At 36.5% G+C, this 19708-nt stretch overlaps 1 protein-coding gene across 1 annotated transcript in view; it reads right to left on the reverse strand.

The window, feature by feature from the left end:
- RGS22 (regulator of G protein signaling 22) overlaps nucleotides 1-19708 on the reverse strand; it is a 168269-nt gene that overhangs the window by 94017 nt on the left and 54544 nt on the right. Inside the window, exons 5-10 of the mRNA XM_068525488.1 lie at nucleotides 18737-18822; nucleotides 17927-18095; nucleotides 14597-14726; nucleotides 12191-12791; nucleotides 10633-10794; nucleotides 2603-2777 (exon numbers count right to left, since the gene is read on the reverse strand). Coding sequence (XP_068381589.1) covers nucleotides 2603-2777; nucleotides 10633-10794; nucleotides 12191-12791; nucleotides 14597-14726; nucleotides 17927-18095; nucleotides 18737-18822 — 1323 coding nt within the window. The remainder of the gene's footprint in view (nucleotides 1-2602; nucleotides 2778-10632; nucleotides 10795-12190; nucleotides 12792-14596; nucleotides 14727-17926; nucleotides 18096-18736; nucleotides 18823-19708) is intronic.

Below are 19708 nucleotides of genomic sequence, written 5' to 3' on the forward strand. Positions count from 1 at the left end.
ATACACTCTAGGTGCCTAACAGCTACTAATATTTTTTTAAGAATTCTCTAAACAAAATTAATTACTTAAGTATGTTTTACTTATAACATTCTAGGTATCAGGGCTCACATCTGTTTTAGTAATTTGGAACAAAGCATGACATTAACCAATACTCACTAAATGAGTGGGACCACAGGGGACTGGGCTTATGAAAAGTGTATCATACAGAAGTGGCAAATTCATAGACACAAAGTAGAATGGTGGTTACCAGGGGATGCAGGAGGGGTTGGTTAATGGGTATATAGTTTCAAATTTGCAAGGTAAAATAGTTCTGAAGATCTGTTTCACAGCAATGCAAATATACTTACTACCTCAGTGTACACTTGAAAATGGTTAAGACGGTAAATTTTGTTATGTGCTTTTTACCACAATAAAAAAGTTTTCTTACTATAAAAAAATTTTTTAAGTGTATTATACTTAAAATGAGAGGATGGCCTAAATTAGAATTTTTGAGCTTTCTGGCTTGGGAGAAAGCAAGAAAAGTAGCCAGAAAGAAACTGATAGAGAAAAAACTGACAAAAGGGCACAGTAGAATTGGGGGGTGGGTTAAGGAGCTGCTCTATATCATGATTGTGATGGTAGCTACACAATGTATATATTTGTCAAAAATTACAGAACAGTACACTAAAAAGGGTGAATTTTACTCTACATAAATGATATCTCAACTTTTAAAACAGGAAAAATAAAGAAAATAGAATCGAGTTCCATTCCTTACACTGTTTTCTGCGGGGGAAACAGAATGAGATCAGAATTAGTTATCCAACTAGAAAACACCGATGACCACATATGGTGATGGTACTCAGAAAGCCAAATGTTATCAGATGATGTGCTCCCTACACCACACCTCTAAGATTTGTATTAACTTGGTGACTGGGTCACAAAGTCACATGAGCTAACAAGGAAGCTCAGATTTATCAGTAGAGTGGCATACAAAAAGGCCACAAGTGCAAAGGAGGTCAGAAAAATGTCTAAACAATGGATAAGAAACCATTAGTTCACTACAGTGACACTAACTCAAAGTGTGGTCCCCAGACCAGCAGCAAAAACATCACGTGGGAGGGAGCCTGTTAGATATGCAAATCCTTGGGCCCCATCCCAGACCAACTGAATATTGATCTTTAGGTGCAGCCCTGAAGTCTCTATTCTGACTCAGGTGACTCACGCATGCTGAAGCTTGAGAACCACCAGCCTGTAGCAATGCTTTGCCTACGCATCACCTAGGAATCTTATTAAAATGTAGGTTCTAAAATGTGATTCTAATGTTCAGGCAGGATGAGAACTTCAATTCTAAGCCAACCTCCTGATTTTACAGTGACTCTCACCCAGTCTATATCAATTAAATCAGACTCTCTGAAGGTGGGACCCAGGCACCAGTATGTTTAAAAGCTCTCTATGTGATTCTAGTATGTATATAGGATTAAGAAACCACTAACAGAAAAACTGTAAGGTATTTCCAGCTCTAAAGCACTACTTGTAGAAGCAGAATTTTAAAAACTGTAATTATACATCTTCCTGACTTTTAAAAATAAGATATCCTGATCATAAAGTAATCTTTTTTTTGAAGGGCTTGTGTGTGACTATGGCCAATAACACTTAACATTCTGTGACACCTTTAAAGCTAGAAAGATTAATAAGGCTCCTTACTTCTGAAATGCAGGTGTTAGCTACATTTATTATATCTCTATGCCAAAGCATATAGGATTATTTACTTCTTCTCTGTAAAGTTGGTTAACTTTTCTTCTCTTTGTGGACTTTTCCCCCCTATCTTTTGTACTATCTTATTCTTCCCCATTGTGAAAAAATGCTCACTATTTCTAATTTTGCTGTTGCTACTTTTCACTCATTTGTTCAGTTTATATTTATTAAGCGCCAGGCACTGTTCTAGGCACTGAGGAAAAGCAGTTAACAAAGAAAAATCCCTTATATTCTAGTAGGAGCGGAAAGACAATAAACATAAATCACGTGGTCTTAAGTACAATAAAGCAAAATAAAGCAGAGCAGAGGGCTCCGATAGTGAGGTAGGGTATCTGTGCTGTCCCGCACAAGTGTGCTTACATGGAAGAGTCAAGGATAGCCTCTCTGATTAAGGGATATCTGAGCAGACACCAAAGTGAGTGAGGGGCAACATATCCGGAGGAAGGGTGCTGCAAGTGAAGGGAACAGCAAGTTCAACCCTCCCAGGTTTTTGCTTGGTGTGTTCCAAGAACAGCAAAGAGGCCAGTGTGGAGTGGTGTAAGCTAGAGAAGAATGCTAGGAAATAAGGTCAGGAAGTTAGCAGGGGTGTGAACAGCTGTGTAAAGACTTTGGCTTGTATTCTGAGTGAGAGAGGAGGCCACTAGAGAGTTTTGAGCAAGTGAGTACATGATCACGCATCTTTAGAAGATCACATTGGCTGATTGGTGGAGAACAAACCACAGGTTTTCTTATTTCCTAATTGTTGCAGCATGTACATTAACAACAACAACAAAAGGTTTATGATGAAACTTAAGTACTAGTGTACAAAACCCAAGCATGGATATTTTATTACAAACTTAAGAGATCAAAGTATCGATGTACATCCTACCTGCATCTCAGGTATCTGTGGAATGCAAGATTTAGGTCTTAATGGCAAGAGGGTTGCCATTTGTGGAAAAGGGTCGACATCCTTCCTTGGTTTCTCTTGACGAAGGTGCCAGAATTTCAGTTCAGCACTAGCATGTTTTGTTGAGGGTGAATGAGTAACACAGAATCTTGGTGCCCTAGTTGGAGGAAAAACAAATTTAAGATTAAACTAGACAATAAGCCTCAAAAATCAAGAGGCTACCAAATGTATAATATCTGTGCTCACAATTATCAGTCTTGCCACATCCCTTTTCTAATAATTTCTTCTTTTTCTGCTGCCTAGCTCCTCCCTCCAATGTTATTCTATGATATATCAACTGCCTGAAATCACATTCACTTATACAATATAAAGAGGCAATATACACGAAGAAAAAATAATTAATAAAATTGCATTCAAATTATTATCTGCTTGATAAGAAAAAGAAACCTATATATCTATTCGATGAAGGAATTTTAAAAAATAATTTACAGTTTCTAGTAAAACAAAAATAAAATGTACCTGTGATCTGTTTTAAAGCAGTTTACAATTTATCTATAATACCAAATAAAAACTAGTGGATGAAATTAACATTTAAAAATATATAAACATTTTTATAATGCTGAAGTATACTACTAAAGTGGATTATGAATCATATGATCTATTTTCAAGCCTTAAATTTAAAGGTAAGAATTAATTTTATAACAATTTAGATAATAAATGAAAGACCTACACTACTGCCAGAAATTTAGGAAAAAGAATGTTTGGCACAATATCAAGGCCCCACTTAACTGGATGGATATTCCCATACTCAGTCTGTGGGCTAACTCTATATTGCCTATGGGGTTAACTCCAGCAGTCAGGGCCTGTTGTTAATTACTTCTTGGACTAGGTTTTCCCCCTGGTGCCACGGCCCAAAGACTAATTCCCACTTCATATTTCAGGTCCTGGTAGAAAATTGCCTCCCTTTAAAAACAGGAAGATGGTAGATACTTTCCTGATGTAAACACAGGTTAGGAGTGGAAGAGAACCCAAAGTCCATAATTAGTTTAGGATCAGAAAGCACCCTGTAAAGATCTGGGTGGTCATTTTACACCATATTTCAAAACCTTTACTTGCAGACTTGGAAATATCTAAAATTACCTCTTATTTTCATGCCAATTAGTAAGTGGGCATATTTACAAGACCCTTATCAAATAAATCATACATGTGCTGGACAGGAAATCCGGGTATATCAATTTTCTAATTCCCATCATTACAGTATATTCACATGACCCCATTTTAATCTTGCATTCTTATTTAATTCATTGCATTAAGTTTTTATTAGCCACTACGTGAATTCATCAAATATTGTGGACTACATTTCACAGTCAATCCTAAACAGGTATTGTATTCTTTTTCACGCTTCCATCATACAGGTTCTCATGTACATTGATTGTACACCTCAATCTGAAGCTCTAGAGAGCGGGAGAAGGTATTTGCCACGCAGTCCACCAAAGGAACTGCATCCAATATATGTGTGTGTAAACACGTATATATAGGTACATACATGTGTGTGTATGTGAATGTATGTATATCCATCTATATCTATTTATCTATCCATCTATCTATGTATCTCGCAATAGAAAAATGGGCAAGGAAGATAAACAGGCAATTCATGAAAGTTGAAATCCAAATGACCACTCAATATTGAAAAGGTTATCAACCTCACCAATAATCAGGGAAATGTAAGTGAAAAAGCACAAAACACCAATGACATACCAAATACATAGGCAAAAATTTAAGAATCTGACAATATTAAATGTTACCATGGATTTGTAGCAATGGATACTCTCATATTCTGGTTGGTGGGAATGCAAATTGGTACAACTACTTTGGAAAAATGGATATGTGTACAGCATTGCTTGTAATTGTGAAAACAGAAAATGACACAAATTTTTTAAAACAATAAATAAATTATGGTATATTCATGCACTGGAATACCATATACAACAGTGAAAATTAATAAAACTCTTAAATACAGTTATAGTCAAATCTTACAAATATATTGTTGATAGAAGACGCAAAGAAGGCATACAACATGATTCCATTTTTATAAAGTTGTAGAACAGGCAGATAAAAATACATGCTTAGGGATTTATTTGCATACATGGTTGGTAAAACTACAAAGAAAAGCAAGGCGATAATCACAAAAGTCAAGATACTGGTTACCCCCAAGTGGGAGTAAGGATGGCATGATCAGGAAGGCAACTTCAGGGGTCTCGGTAATGCTTTATTTCCCAAGCAACATGGTGGTGACATGAATGTTTGTCTGTGTTTAGGTTTGAATTTTAAAGAATATACAGGATTTAGCTAGATCAAGAAAAAAGGTTAAGAAAGAATTCTGGGAAAATGGCAAAGTCAGCAATACTGTTTTTCTACCTCTCAGAATCCCTTCATAAAAACAGACAGAACAGCTAGATGGCAAAACCAAAAACTCACAGACGACATTTAGAACAAAATGTTAATGTGACACGGTATCCCCACAAACCCCAATATACAGGCAGGTGGGTACAAAAGATCAGCCATAAGACCTGCAAGACATTGGTGTGTCGGTGAGAAGAAGAAGGAAGTGCCTGATGGATCTGAGAACGGAAGAGCACCAAAAGAGCCAGAAAAGCACAGCAGGCCTGTTTGAGGTTAGCAACTGAGCCTGGAAGGGCTTTTGCCCTCTCCAACACTGAGTGAGTACACACAAATTCAATCACATTTCTACTTACCAACAAATAACAACTGGAAAGCCCAAATAACAAAATGTATGAACTACGGTACATGCAACAATTGGGATGCATTATGCTTCAGTGGCATTATGCTGACCAACAGAAGTTAATACTGTATAATTATATGACATTCTAAAAAGACAAAACTATAGTGACAAAGAACAGATCAGTGGCTGCCAGGGGTTGGGAGTGGAGGAAGAGTCTAATGACAAAAGGGTGGTGTGAGAGTTTCTTAAGATGATAGAATTGTTTGTACACTGATTGTCATGGTGGCTATGTGAATCTATACAGTTTGCTTTCACTGTATATTAATGGAAAACATAGAAAAGAAGGAAAGAGGAAAAACAGCCTTTTCAATAAATGAAGATGAGCAACTGGATATCCATAAGCAAGAAAAAAAACAAACCAAAATTGAACCTTGACCTAAACCTCACACTACATGTAAAAAATAACTCAAAATGGGCCATGGACTTAAATGTAAAACATAAAATTATAAGGTTTTTAGGAAAAACATAGGAGAAAATCTTCAGAATATAGCACTAGGCAAAGAGTTCTCAGGTTTGACACCACAGGTATAATCCATAAAAGGAAGGCCTCATCAGCATTCAAAAATTTTGCTCTATAAAAGACTCATTTTTTTTGGTTTTTCAGATACGGTTACATTTATTCTTAATAGTAGGTGTATTTGACATAGGAAAGTTTGCATTAGTTGAATAAACTTGGCTCAAGAGGATAACTGCCTCTACTCTAATGAAACATTTGTAGTAACAATTAAGTGGAACCCTTCATTTAGAGAGTCCTCCAATATATTCCCCTCCCCCTCCCAGGGAAAATCCCACACATGTTTAATTTCAGATTTTCCCTTGCAAGTTGTTTTCTTTCTTGTCTGCATGGTCTTCTGTTGTTTGATTTGTCCTGTTTTTTTCAGTGAATAAGTCTTCATAATTAGTATGGTAACATGAGTTTGTGAAAGCTGCATTTTCCATTTGCACCTCTAATTCCAGTTCATCACCACAGGATTCACTCTGTTCTCTTCTATATTTGTAACTCTCTTCCACATTGATGAGAATTCTGGTTCCCATTATCCACAATATTTTTACTTGTTTGCTTAATCTAGATGACTGGCTTACTATAAAAGGATATAACTCAGAAATAGCCAGATGGAAGAGAAGCATAGGGCAAGGGATGTGGGTGCACCTCTACATGTTCACCCATCCAGAAGGTATGAAAGACCTTTTTAAGAAGACTTCAGAAAGCTTGTCTTTAAGAAGACAAGCTAAAGACTGGAAGAAAATATTTGCAAACTATATATCTGACTAATGGCTACTATCTAGAATATAAAAATAACTCTAAAACTCAATAATAAGAAAGAACACAATCAGAAAATGTACAAAACACACAGATATGTCAATGAAGTGTATATGCAAATGACAAATAAGCATATAAAAGACATTCAGCATCATTAACAACGGGAGAGTTTCAAAGTAAAACTACAATGAGATATCACTACACACTTATAAAAATAAGTAGATAAGTATTTACTGGCTAAAATAGAAAACTGTGGCAACATCAAACAATTGCAAGGATGCAGAAAAACTGGATCATTCATACACTGCTGGTGGGAATGTAAAAGGGTACATCAACCCTGGAAAATAGTTTGGCAGTTTCTACTGAAACTAAAAACAGACTATATGACCCACTAATCTCACTCTAGGACATTTATCCCAGAGAAAGGAAGACTTACGTTCATGCAGAAACCTGTACATCAATGTTCATAGCAGCTTTATTAGTAATATCGAAAGACTGGAAACAACCCTAATGTCCTTCAATTAGTGAATGAATGTATAACATCCGTACAACAGAATACTACTCAGCAATGAAAAAGAACAAAACAACTTGGATGGATAGCAAAGGAATTATGCTGAATGAAAAAACCAATCCCCGAAGATTACATATTGTATTATTTCATTTATATAATAGATTAGTAGTTTCTAGGAATTATGAGAAAGAGGGAAGGAAAGAGGTAGGTATGGTTGTAAGAGAGAGCAGTACAAAGGGAGGCATGTGGTAATGTAACTGCTCTGTATCTTGACTGTAACAGCAAATGCATCTGATAAAACTATATAGAACTAACTATACACAGAGAAATAAATGCTTGTAAAGCTGGCAAAATATGAAAAAAGATTGGAGAGTTACATCAATGTAAATTTCCTCATTGCAATATTGCACTGCAGTTATGCAAGATGTTACCATTGAAAGAAATTGGGTGAGGTATACAGAATCTCTGTATTATTTCTTACAGCTGCATATGAATCTACAGTTCTCTCAAAACAAAAAGTTAAATTTAAAAAAGGAAAGCTTCTACTGTATTAGTAATGATTTTTTAAGTTGGGTGGTGTGTACACAGGTGCCTATTATAGTATAATTTACACCTTTCTGCATTTCTTAAATATTTAAGAATAGAAGTTTATAGAGAAAGAGAAAAACAACATTCTCTCTATATATGGAAAAATAAAAAGTTTACAAGTAATCTGGAATACCTAGATGGGAGATAATGCCAGAGACATAGGCAGGGACAAATCATGACAATCTCAGGGTATATGCCCAGTAGTGGGACTGCTGGGTCGTATGGTAGTTCTATTTGTAGTTTTTTAAGGAACCTCATACTGTTCTCCATAGTGGCTGTATCAATTTACATTCCCACCAACAGTGCAAGAGGGTTCTCTTTTCTCCAAACCCTCTCCAGCATTTATTGTTTGTAGATTTTTTGATGATGGCCATTCTGACTGGTGTGAGATGATACCTCATTGTAGTTTTGCTTTGCATTTCTCTAATGATTAGTGATGTTGAGCATTCTTTCATGTGTTTGTTGGCAATCTGTACATCTTCTTTGGAGAAATGTCTATTTAGGTCTTCTGCCCATTTTTGGATTGGATTGTTTGTTTTTTTTATATTGAGCTGCATGAGCTGCTTGTAAATTTTGGAGACTAATTCTTTATCAGTTGCTTCATTTGCAAATACTTTCTCCCATTCTGAGGGTTGCCTTTTCATCTTGTTTATGGTTTCCTTTGTTGTGCAAAAGCTTTTAAGTTTCATTAGGTCCTATTTGTTTATTTTTGTTTTTATTTCTATTTCTCTAGGAGCTGGGTCAAAAAGGATCTTGCTGTGATTTATGTCATAGAGTGTTCTGCTTATGTTTTCATCTAAGAGTTTGATAGTGTCTGGCCTTACATTTAGGTCTTTAATCCATTTTGAGTTTATTTTTGTGTATGGTGTTAGGGAGTGTTCTAATTTTATTCTTTTACATGTAGCTGTCCAGTTTTCCCAGCACCACTTATTGAAGAGGCTGTCTTTTCTCCATTGTATATTCTTGCCTCCTTTATCAAAAATAAGGTGACCATATGTGCGTGGATTTATCTCTGGGCTTTCTATCCTGTTCCATTGATCTATATTTCTGTTTTTGTGCCAGTACCATACTGTCTTGATTACTGTAGCTTTGTAGTATAGTCTAAAGTCAGGGAGCCTGATTCCTCCAGTTCCGTTTTTCTTTCTCAAGATTGCTATGGCTATTCGGGGTCTTTTGTGTTTCCATACAAATTGTGAAAATTTTTGTTCCAGTTCTGTGAAAAATGCCATTGGTAGTTTGATAGGGATTGCACTGAATCTGTAGATTGCTTTGGGTAGTATAGTCATTTTCACAATGTTGATTCTTCCAATCCAAGAACATGGTATATCTCTCCATCTATTTGTATCATCTTTAATTTCTTTCATCAGTGTCTTATAATTTTGTGCATACAGGTCTTTTGTCTCCTTAGGTAGGTTTATTCCTTCAAAGAGAGTCATGTACCACAATGTTCATTGCAGCTCTATTTACAATAGCCAGGACTTGGAAGCAACCTAAGTGTCCATCAACAGATGAATGGATAAAGAAGATGTGGCACAGATATACAATGGAATATTACTCAGCCATAAAAAGAAACGAAATTGAGTTATTTGTAGCGAGGTGGATGGACCTAGAGTCTGCCATACAGAGTGAAGTAAGTCAGAAAGACAAAAACAAATACTGTATGCTAACACAGACATATGGAATCTAAAAAAAAAAAAAAAAAAGGTCATGAAGAACCTAAGGGCAAGACGGGAATAAAGACACAGATCACTAGAGAATGGACTTGAGGACACAAGGAGGGGGAAGGGTAAGCTGGGACAAAGTGAGAGAGTGGCATGGACATATATACACTACCAAATGTAAAACCGATAGCTAGTGGGAAGCAGCTGCATAGCACAGAGAGATCAGCTCGGTGCTTTGTGACCACCTGGAGGGGTGGGATAGGGAGGGTGGGAGGGAGGGAGACGCAAGAGGGAAGAGATATGGGGATATAAGTATATGTATAACTGATTCACTTTGTTATAAAGCAGAAACTAACATACCATTGTAAAGCAATTATACTCCAATAAAGATGTTAAGAAAAAAAAGGGGGGATGTGATTGAGCTAATGAAATAAACACATATCATTGAAAAAAAATCATGATAATCTTATTTGTTAACTTAAGGAATTTGAACCTTACACTGAAAGCCTTGGGGTAACTAGTTAAAGACTTAAAGCAGAGAAGTAACATGATCAGATCCATCACAGCCACACTGGACAGCTCACTGATCCTCAGAAGGCACACATTTTCTCCACTAGGTCCATTCTCTTTCTCTTGTTTAGAGTCCCTCGAGTCGCGGGTGAAATATTACCTCTTCTCTGTATCCTGTGCATTCACCACACTTTCTTTTATTACACTCATTTTATATGTATGTTCCTCCCACTAGACTAGGATCACTAGACTTGACTGTGTTTTACCCTTGTATCCTTAGCACAACACTTGGCCCATAGAAAGTGCTCATGGAATGTTTATTGAGACAAATCTAACTCAAGCTGCATGTACACATGCGCACACATGCACACACACACACACACACACACATCAATTTCATGAGGTCCTGAGCGTAAAAAGGTCAGGGGTAGAAGGATATGCTCACAAAGTTCAAACGGAGCTTAAGTACTGTCTAGTACTTAATCTAGTATGGATTTAAAGTCCCTCAAATATCAAAATTATCTAAAGGATAGGTACTTTAGAGAAGGCCAAAGATATAATAATCTTGCCATTTAAAATTTCCATAAATGTTACAGCCTTAAGACAAAAAAGTATAACTTGCAACTAGCTTAAGAAAAGTGAAAGCAAATAACTTTGATTCATATTATTTTTTCTTACCAATAAAGAAGTAAGGGTTTTACAACCTCAGTCTGAATATTTTTTAAGTGTTCTTCATTCCACTGAGATCCATCTAGCAGTTTAAATTTTGATAAGATTTCTGCAGAAAGGTAGCAGTCTCCACTGCTCACTAGATAGCATTTTTTCATCTTCTCAATATGTCTGAAATAAAACACATACACAAACATACACACACACTGACACAATATTCAACTAGCCAAATATTTTCACTTCCAAAATGTTGCAGGCAAGTAATGAACTATCTTAAAACCAAAAGTGAGTTACAGGGAGATAAAAATATTTCTCACAGATATGGGAATGGGAAGGGTATTTTTGGTAGGCCAAACAATGGCCTTACAAAGATGTCCATATCCTAATCTCCAGAACCTAAGAATGTTACCTTACATGACAGAAGGCACTCTGAAGATGTGATTAGGATTTTGAGGAGATCATCCTGGCTTATCTAGTTGGTGCTAATGTAATCTTAACAGTCCTTCTAAGATGGAGGCAGGAGGGTAATAGTCATAGAGAAAAGAAGTGAGGATAGAAGCAGCGGTCAGAGAGGAGAAAAGATGTCATGCTGCCGGCTTTGGAGATGGAGGAAGGGGGCATAAGCCCAGGAAAGTAGGTGGCCTCAGAAGCTGGAAAAGGCAAGGAAATGGATTTTCCCCTAGAGTGCTCAGAAGGAATGCAGCCCTGCATACCCATTTTAGATTTCTAACCTTTTAACTGTAAGAGAATTAATTCGTGTTGATTTAAGCCACTTAGTTTGTGGTAATTTATTATAGCAACAATAGGAACTAATACAGTATTAATTCTGAAGAATCTATGTAGGTTGCTTGCATATCCCTTCCCTAACATGTCTTGGCAAGTGGTAGTGTCCTTCTACCCTGGGATCAATCAGGTCATGCTTCATAATTAACCATTTGGTAATCCCTGCTCTTATAACTGTGTACAACAATGACGTTATGATCATTATGATCAACAACAGTGGCATTATGATCTGAATGCCACTGAGATAACTGGAATAATCCAGTCACTAGTACTTACTCAGTCAAACCTTTAATGGGAACTGCGGTCTGCTATAGTTGATCTGCTTCAGAGTTCAGAGCAGATCAGGAAAACACAAGATAAGGACTTTCCTAAAGCAGGGTCCTCTTAAGGTTCTTAAGACTTATAGTGACCTAAAACATATGGAGCGGCCAAAGACCTGTGCCCCATCAGACTTTTAAGAGGCTCTCTAGAGGATAGCCCGCATCATATCTAGCCGCTATCACATTCAGATATGAATGTCTAAGTGGCACCTGACTAAAGACCATAGAATTTGTTAACTGAGCAGGCTGCTAGGAACAGCCAGCCCCTTACGCTGGCATAAGGTATCTTTTACGTAAATCAATATTATTATAATAAAATAAATCTTATTATTATTCATTCCTCTAAAAGTATAAATTACATTTAAATATTTATTTCAGGCTTTCTGCCGGTGCTTAGATGACCCAAACTAATATTCTATAATTTGGTTTTAAAACTGTTTTGAAAAATAAAAAAGTAGAAATACCTTTGATGTCTTCCACGATCCTTAAGAACTTTTAACCTCTCAATATCCATCCAGAGCCACCAATATCTCTCCCCTAATGTACCTTTTATAAATTTCTTAAATCTTTCAAACTCCTTTCTATTGCCAATGTCATAAGTTTTGTGAGAAATACACCAATTAGCCCTGCTTTCTAGTCCAACGCTCTCAGTTTTTGAAACTGCTTGTGCTAACATGTCTTCTGACTTTTCCTTTAGCGTTTCACTCAGCAAAACATTCTTGCCAGAGGTAGTCCCCAAACACTCATCTAATACCACTTCTGTTACATTTCTGAAATTTATATAATCTGGGCTTTCTCTAAGTGGTGCTCCAAGTATTTGATGAATTGCCACTCTCAAAATAAAGTTTATATAAGATCTTAAAAACTCTTCACATGTTGAGAAATGCAATGTCAGGCTTTCATCAACATCCTGTTGCTTTTCAAGGTATGTCCTCAGAAGAGCTTGAGAAGGAGTGTCTTGTAGAGATACAGGCCCATCTTCTTCAAATTTGGAAATTAACCTAGTGGTTGTAGATGGGCCCTTTTCCGTCCTGGGGTGAACTCCATCATCAAAGATAAAACTCTCTGCATTAAATCATAAAAGGCTATTAGATCAGATATGAATGTAAAAGTTTTCTTTTAATTATTAACTAGATGTTATAGAGCTAGGATGGCAAATGGGTTTATCATCGGTAGTGACTGCAGGGACCTGTGTCATGAGGAGTCTAAGGCTACATTTGGGATCAGTAGAGAAAAAAACTGCCAACAAGGATTAGCCATGTCTTCCCTGGACATGAAAGGGGATATTGGTGGCAGATGAATTAAATCTTTGATATCCTTAATAAAGAGGATCTTCAAAAAGACATTATACACTTTTAAAATGTAATATTCCAGGCTGAAAATGTCAACATACAAAGGCCAAATCTATTAAAGAATTAGAATGTGTACATCAAACAACTGTATGTACTTTAATATTTCATGTTGTATGGTAAAATAAAATTAGCTGCCATAGGTGATGAGATGATAGATGAACAGACCAGAACTGGAGTCATACTAGCAATTTAAAAAATTCACTATTTTATCAGAAAGATTCAATTACTACTATACTTACAACCTATCATTAAAATTACAAAATTGCATAAGGCCCTTGTGAAGACTTACAAATACAAATGGATTGCTTTTACACTTTTTCTAAAGATATAGTCTAGCCCCTATTCTTCTGTCTTTCAGAGATCAGTGAAATATCTGATATCAGTGCTTTATTTCACATGGCAAATCTACCCCTTGCAAAGCCGTGGATCAGGAAAACCCTGATCCATGTGTCCCACTCTCAGTTTTCTCAGTAAAAGATTTCAAGTCTCAATGAACTGGAAATGTTTCATTACAATTTTAATTGAAAATAAATATACTAAACTTCCCCAAAATTGAGATTAGACTTTTGTAAACCTGTGAAAGGATACTGGGTATACACTCAACCCCACAGACTTGGAGGTAAAGTGCAAGCCTGGCACTTCTGCTTACTGCCTTCCTGCTATCCTTTCTCTTCCTGCTTACTAACGTCACTCTCCAATTTTCTACTTTACTATTTGGGGAAAATAGCAAGAAATCTATAAATTCAGCAATTTCCAATTAGGAAGATGATTTCCCCCTTTACCTAGATTTGGGTTCAATCCTAGAGAATCCAGACTTATCACCTCCAGAGGTTGCTTATACTTTTCAAAGGAATTATGTAAGAATTGTTAGTGAATTGCTGAGTTCCCCTCCTGAATCACATTGCAAGATTTTTTTTCCCTCTAGCAACATCATATTTAATTACTCCCATTTCTGGAAGGTTCCCTTTATTTATGAAAAGTTTGTATCACCCACAAAAGTTCCCCACAGTAGAAATTTATCTGCTTTTCAAGGTGAGAAACAGTCTGAACTTAAAAACAGAAGGAAAACTCAAGTTCCATAAATCACTATTTACTTTGGGGAGAAGAGAAAGGTTGCACCCACTTCATTTCAAAGGCTTAATAATAAGAATTTGTAAACTGTGACAGGAAATAATGACAAGACAAATATTTATTGACTGTCCATTAGGTACGAAGCACTAAGCATTTTCTATAAATTCAGTATGTATGTATCATTAGTCTAATCTTACAGATGACAAAAGCAAAGCTCCCAGAAGTGGAATTATTTGCAGAAGTCACAAACTAATAAGTATCAGAGTTGGGTTCTAAACCCATCCTCTTTTCACTATATCAGGTTGTCTCTTGAAAAACAGTAGAAAGTGGTGTTGCAGGGGAGATAATTTTTTCTCCCCACCCACTAAGTGTTGTACTGTAAGTTTAGAATAACAACAGAAGATGTAAAAAGGAGTTCTGAGGTCATTCTTGTCCTTTTCTGCTTACCAGAAACAGATGAAATAACTGGTGATCCAATTTTGTTGTGGAATACACAAGAAGGTAATGAAAAGGTTGATACTGTTTGCTGACTTTGTTTTGCTAATGCAAACCAATCTTTTGTTTGAGTATAGGAGGCCTAGGAAGAAAGGAGCACATTTGTTTAACATAAGATTAGCAGTATTCTTCCAGTCATGGATCTGGACAAGTCATTATGATAATATTCATTTGCATAGTGCAATATGTAAAGGAAAAATTATGCCGTGAAAGAAAAGAATGTTGTACACAGAAAAACTCATTAACTGAGAATAATGGTAAGGAAATTTCAATTCAGATTATTTTCATATTAGATGATCAAAGGAAAGAAATGAGCTCACTACCCATCAAATTCTTCACTCTTCCACCAGAAGCATGCAATCCTACTTCGTGGATTCACTACAAATTCACACCATCTAACTTTAACTTGGCAGTCACCAGCGGCTCATCAGTCTTTGGATGCATCTTTTGCCAGCTACTCCCATTCACAACTTTCCCAATTATTTCATGCCCCCAATTCTGTCTGGCCTGGCTCAGTGTTTTTAACAACTCCTCCCTAATATGACAAAAACTTAACTCTCAGTAGCACTGGAAACCTCTCCATGCTCAACTTCCCCTTTACCTTAGATTCAGTTTTCATAACTTTGCTTGGATTGGATGCTTCCTGAAGGCTGATTCCTGACTCACCTGCCCCTGGATGGAGCCTTCAATGTTTCCTTTCTTTTATGTACTCCTGAGCCAGCTGACCCAATTCTCAACCTGACACACGGCTTCTAGAACCCCAGTCCTAAGAAACTCCATCTCAGATTTCCTGGGAAGATTCTTCTTCCTGCTTCTCTTAGTCATGTCCTCACCTACTCTTCTAGGATAATCCAGCTTGTTCAACAGAAGCAGAAAAGGGAGTGTCCAGCATTACTCTCATCTCCTCTCCTTTCTCCAACCTGGTTGGCCCTTAGCCTAAGGAACACTCACAGAGGAGGCAAGGCTCAAATGGAATAGAATTGTTCCCTGACTATTATGCAGAATTAGCAGGGTAAGTCAGGCCACACAATAAGACCAAAAGCAAGAGAAAGAAATATCAGGTGCCATCGGTGTACTCACTGCCCCTCTTAGAAGTAAGGTTTCCTTGGTAGATAAAAGCTTTGAATCTAATTGCCTTTTGTTTCCTCTTTTCCTTCCTCTAAAACCAAGTCATTTATTACTAATTATATGTTCATTCAACATAGTTATTGAATGACTACTCTATTACAAGTAGTATCCTAAGCACTGAGAAGAGACCAAAATAATTAAGGAACTTTCAAGGAATAGAGAGAGACCAACATACAAGAGTCCTTGCTATTTCAACTGCACAAAAAAGAAGAGAGAGTAGAAGATAGGGGAGAAAGAAATAGTTAGCCAGACATAAAAGCAGTTAACTATCCTACTTTACACTCTTAAAAGATGGGTTAATTGTTTGTGTTTAGATGGTATAACTGAAGACTCAAAGAAATATTACCAATTATATGGATTAATCCCTATCTATAGTCATGGTTTAGTGATTTAAGGGCCCAAAGAAAACTGAATCCTCAAAGTTTAAAGGCTATTAAAAAAATATATAGTTCAAGTATTATTCAAGTTGACAGAAATGAGCTTTTTCCATCACAGAAAATAGTAAAAGTAAACTAGCTTGGATTTTTATTCTCTTATATTTGATTAAATTTACCTGTAAGGAATCAGAACTTATTCCCCTAGATTGATTCTTTCCTTTGTATGTTTATTGACCCCTACTATCGGTATATTTTTTGACATCCCTAACATTATTATAACATATGGGTTAACATAAAAAATAAATACCTAAAAATAAATATAAGAGAAAAGAAAAATGTGCCTTCAGTAAATCCCTGAGCATTATTCAGAGGGAATAATGGGACTGGCATAATTTTTTAACATTTTTGCCAAATATTGCTGATAGAACTGTCAAACTATGAAATTAAATAGGAGCTTACACATGAAAAAAATGTTCACATAAGATAGGATAAGGATATCCATTCCAACAGAGATGGCAAATAGTTTTCCTCTTGTATGACATCTTTGATCACTTGGAAGTGCCTGCCTAGAATGCTGTGTTGAAAAAGAATTTGGAGCCAAGTCCTAGCTCAGCAGGAAAATTGCCATAATTGATTAGCAATCTCCATCATGAATGCAAACTAGGAGAATAGCAACACGTGGGTAACATATTTGCAATTCCTGGTTTTGTCAAGAACTGTGTATTAGAAATGTGTTCCCAGAGAGAAGATATGATAAATAGAGGCTAAAGAGAAGCAGAATACGTGACCCCAAAATATGCCATGGCACTGTGGATTATTGTGAGCTGAAGGAGATCATGACCCAGAAGACTCAAGAAAAACACTTACCTCTCCTTTAACTACCTAAAAGAATTTACATAGGGGACCTGGCTGAGAGACAGCCAGTACCAGAGATAACTTTTATCTGAATGACCGACCTATGTATATGGCAGGTAAACATCTAATTACCAAACATCTGGTCTTCTTATAGTCCTGTGAATTACCCTCCTCCACTTTGAAGCCCCAGGCCCCTACCACATTCCTTAGCTCAGGATGGCATATATGCCTCAACTGCCCAACTTGCTCTTGGGTCTTATATTCTTATAGGGGTCCCGTACATACTAAATTAATTTGTTTTTTTCCTGTTACCCTGTCTTATGTCATTTTTTTTTTTTAATAGACCAGGCAAAGAACTTAGAAGGGTAGAAGGAAAATTTTTCCGCCCTGGCAAAGGCAAAGATCAAACAACAGTTTTCACTAAACTGTGATTCCCCAAAAGGACATCTGATTCTAGGTTAGATCTCTTCAAATGTACCCATACCACCCAACATTCTCCAACTGTGAAGGGCAAATTTATCTGATAACAGCTAAACAGTTATGCATTTTATTACTGAAGAATAATCTTGACAATAGGGAAGAGAAGGCCCAATTTATTGTTGTTTTGTACAAAAATTACAGATTCCAAATAATAAAAAATTTGGAATGAACAATGAAACCCTTGCTTCCCAGGTGACATTGGGGATGTTCTTCAATTTTGCATTTTTCCTTTGTACACATGAGGATAATAATTCTAATTACATTTCAGATGAAAGAGTGTAGGGCAAATAAGTCAGCATAAATCCAAAAGAATATTTGCTAAATCTACTTTAGAAGTATTTGAAATCATTTTCCTATTCAAGTGGTACAAATGAAATTCATATCCCTAAAATGAGAAGTTTCACTGAAGCGGCAAGACACAAAGAAACACTCACACTTTTACCTCGCCAAGAGAAATGTAGAACTTTTTCATAATTATAGCATCATCTTCTTCAACAGGAGGAGGTGGTGGAGTGGTTGGTTTTTTCAGGACCCAGGGAGAAAAATCTGCACCTAATGTGATATTCATGCCTGATTCACTCCATCTTACTTGTGAAACCAATCTGGCTAACCTGCATTTCAGAAATCATACAAACTAGAAATAAGTTTCAAATATGGTAGAATTCAGGAAAAAAAAAACCTAAAATTTTGTTTTATGTATTCAAATCAATCTCCCGTCCTAACTCTGCAGGATGATTCTCTTAGGATTTGCTAAAATTAATGGCTTATTCATAGAATTACTAATTAATAATTATTCTGTTTTAATTTATTTTATTTTTATTTAAAAAAAACGTTGTTCTAAGCAAAAGTCAAATTTTAGTAAAACTTCAGAATGTTTAGGTACTTAAACTTTAGAAGTCAGGGAGCACAAAAGAAAAACATGGCCCTGCACTACAACATTCTGTCTTTTTTATGACACTCATATTCATTTTTTAACACCCTGAACATAAATACCTTTACAGAAGTAGAAAAAAATTTTAAATATAATGATCAAAGAAGCAGAATTGAAATACATTTATTAGGTACTGTTTCTACAAAATCTCTTTGCAAAAGTTAAGTGATTTTTACCAATGTTCTATCTTATACTATATAGCAAGTGGAATATAAACTCAAATGAGTTTAAAGGTATACAATTTTATTAAGAAAGTACAGAAAAATTATTTTTGGTGAAAAAAATCATTTAAAAATATGTATATTGATGGGATTACAATACCTGTATTCAAAGTAGCAATCACTTTCCAGAAATGCTGGAAGTCTTTCTTTTTTGACCCAGTGAATACCTTGTTCACGATTGAGACACTATTAGAGGACAAGTGAAAAAGAAAAAGTGTGTCAAAGAAATTCACCATTCAGGATAATGATGGCTTAATCACTAGAGCAATATTACCTCTAGCTCTTACAGGGAGGCCTGCCTGTACCTTCTATTTGGACAGGAGAGAGTAAGAACCCTGAGTCACAAGTACTTCTTCAATTCTCTCAACAACCCTATATCAACTATTATCTACGTTTTACGGATTAACAAGCTGAATCCAGAAAACTTAAGTAACTTACTGAAAGAGTGACAAAAAATTCAGTCTCAGTATTTTCACAGTCATAAAATGGGTTAAAAATAATCACAAACAGAAAAAGAACTAACCAGAAAACTTGGTAAGACTGCTAGAGTAACTGCAAGCCCTTTGTCCTTCCAATTTTAGGAAATTATGTTAAATATTTAACATCACCAGGCATGATCATCGAGGATACCAAGGTTAACAAGAAAGAGAAGGCCCTTCCTTTAAGGAGTTTGCAGATAATTCAATAAGCAATAATAACAGAGTGCTGTAAGCACCAGAAGTTCAGGATTCTGTGGGAGGCCACATGGGCACGAAAACCAGCAAAGGTTTCCCACAGAACATGACTAGGGGGGCGGGGGCACAGAGTCAACATGGAGGAATAGGAGGATGTGGAGTTCGCCTCTCCCCACAAGTACATCAAGAATACATCTACTGGGCTTCCCTGGTGGCGCAGTGGTTGAGAATCTGCCTGCTAATGCAGGGGACACGGGTTCGCGCCCTGGTCTGGGAAGATCCCACATGCCGTGGAGCAACTAGGCCCGTGAGCCACAACTACTGAGCCTGCGCGTCTGGAGCCTGTGCTCCGCAACAAGAGAGGCCACAATAGTGAGAGGCCCGCGCACCGCGATGAA

Source organism: Eschrichtius robustus, chromosome 17 (assembly GCF_028021215.1).
Source record: "Eschrichtius robustus isolate mEscRob2 chromosome 17, mEscRob2.pri, whole genome shotgun sequence".
Taxonomy (NCBI): Eukaryota; Metazoa; Chordata; class Mammalia; order Artiodactyla; family Eschrichtiidae; genus Eschrichtius; species Eschrichtius robustus.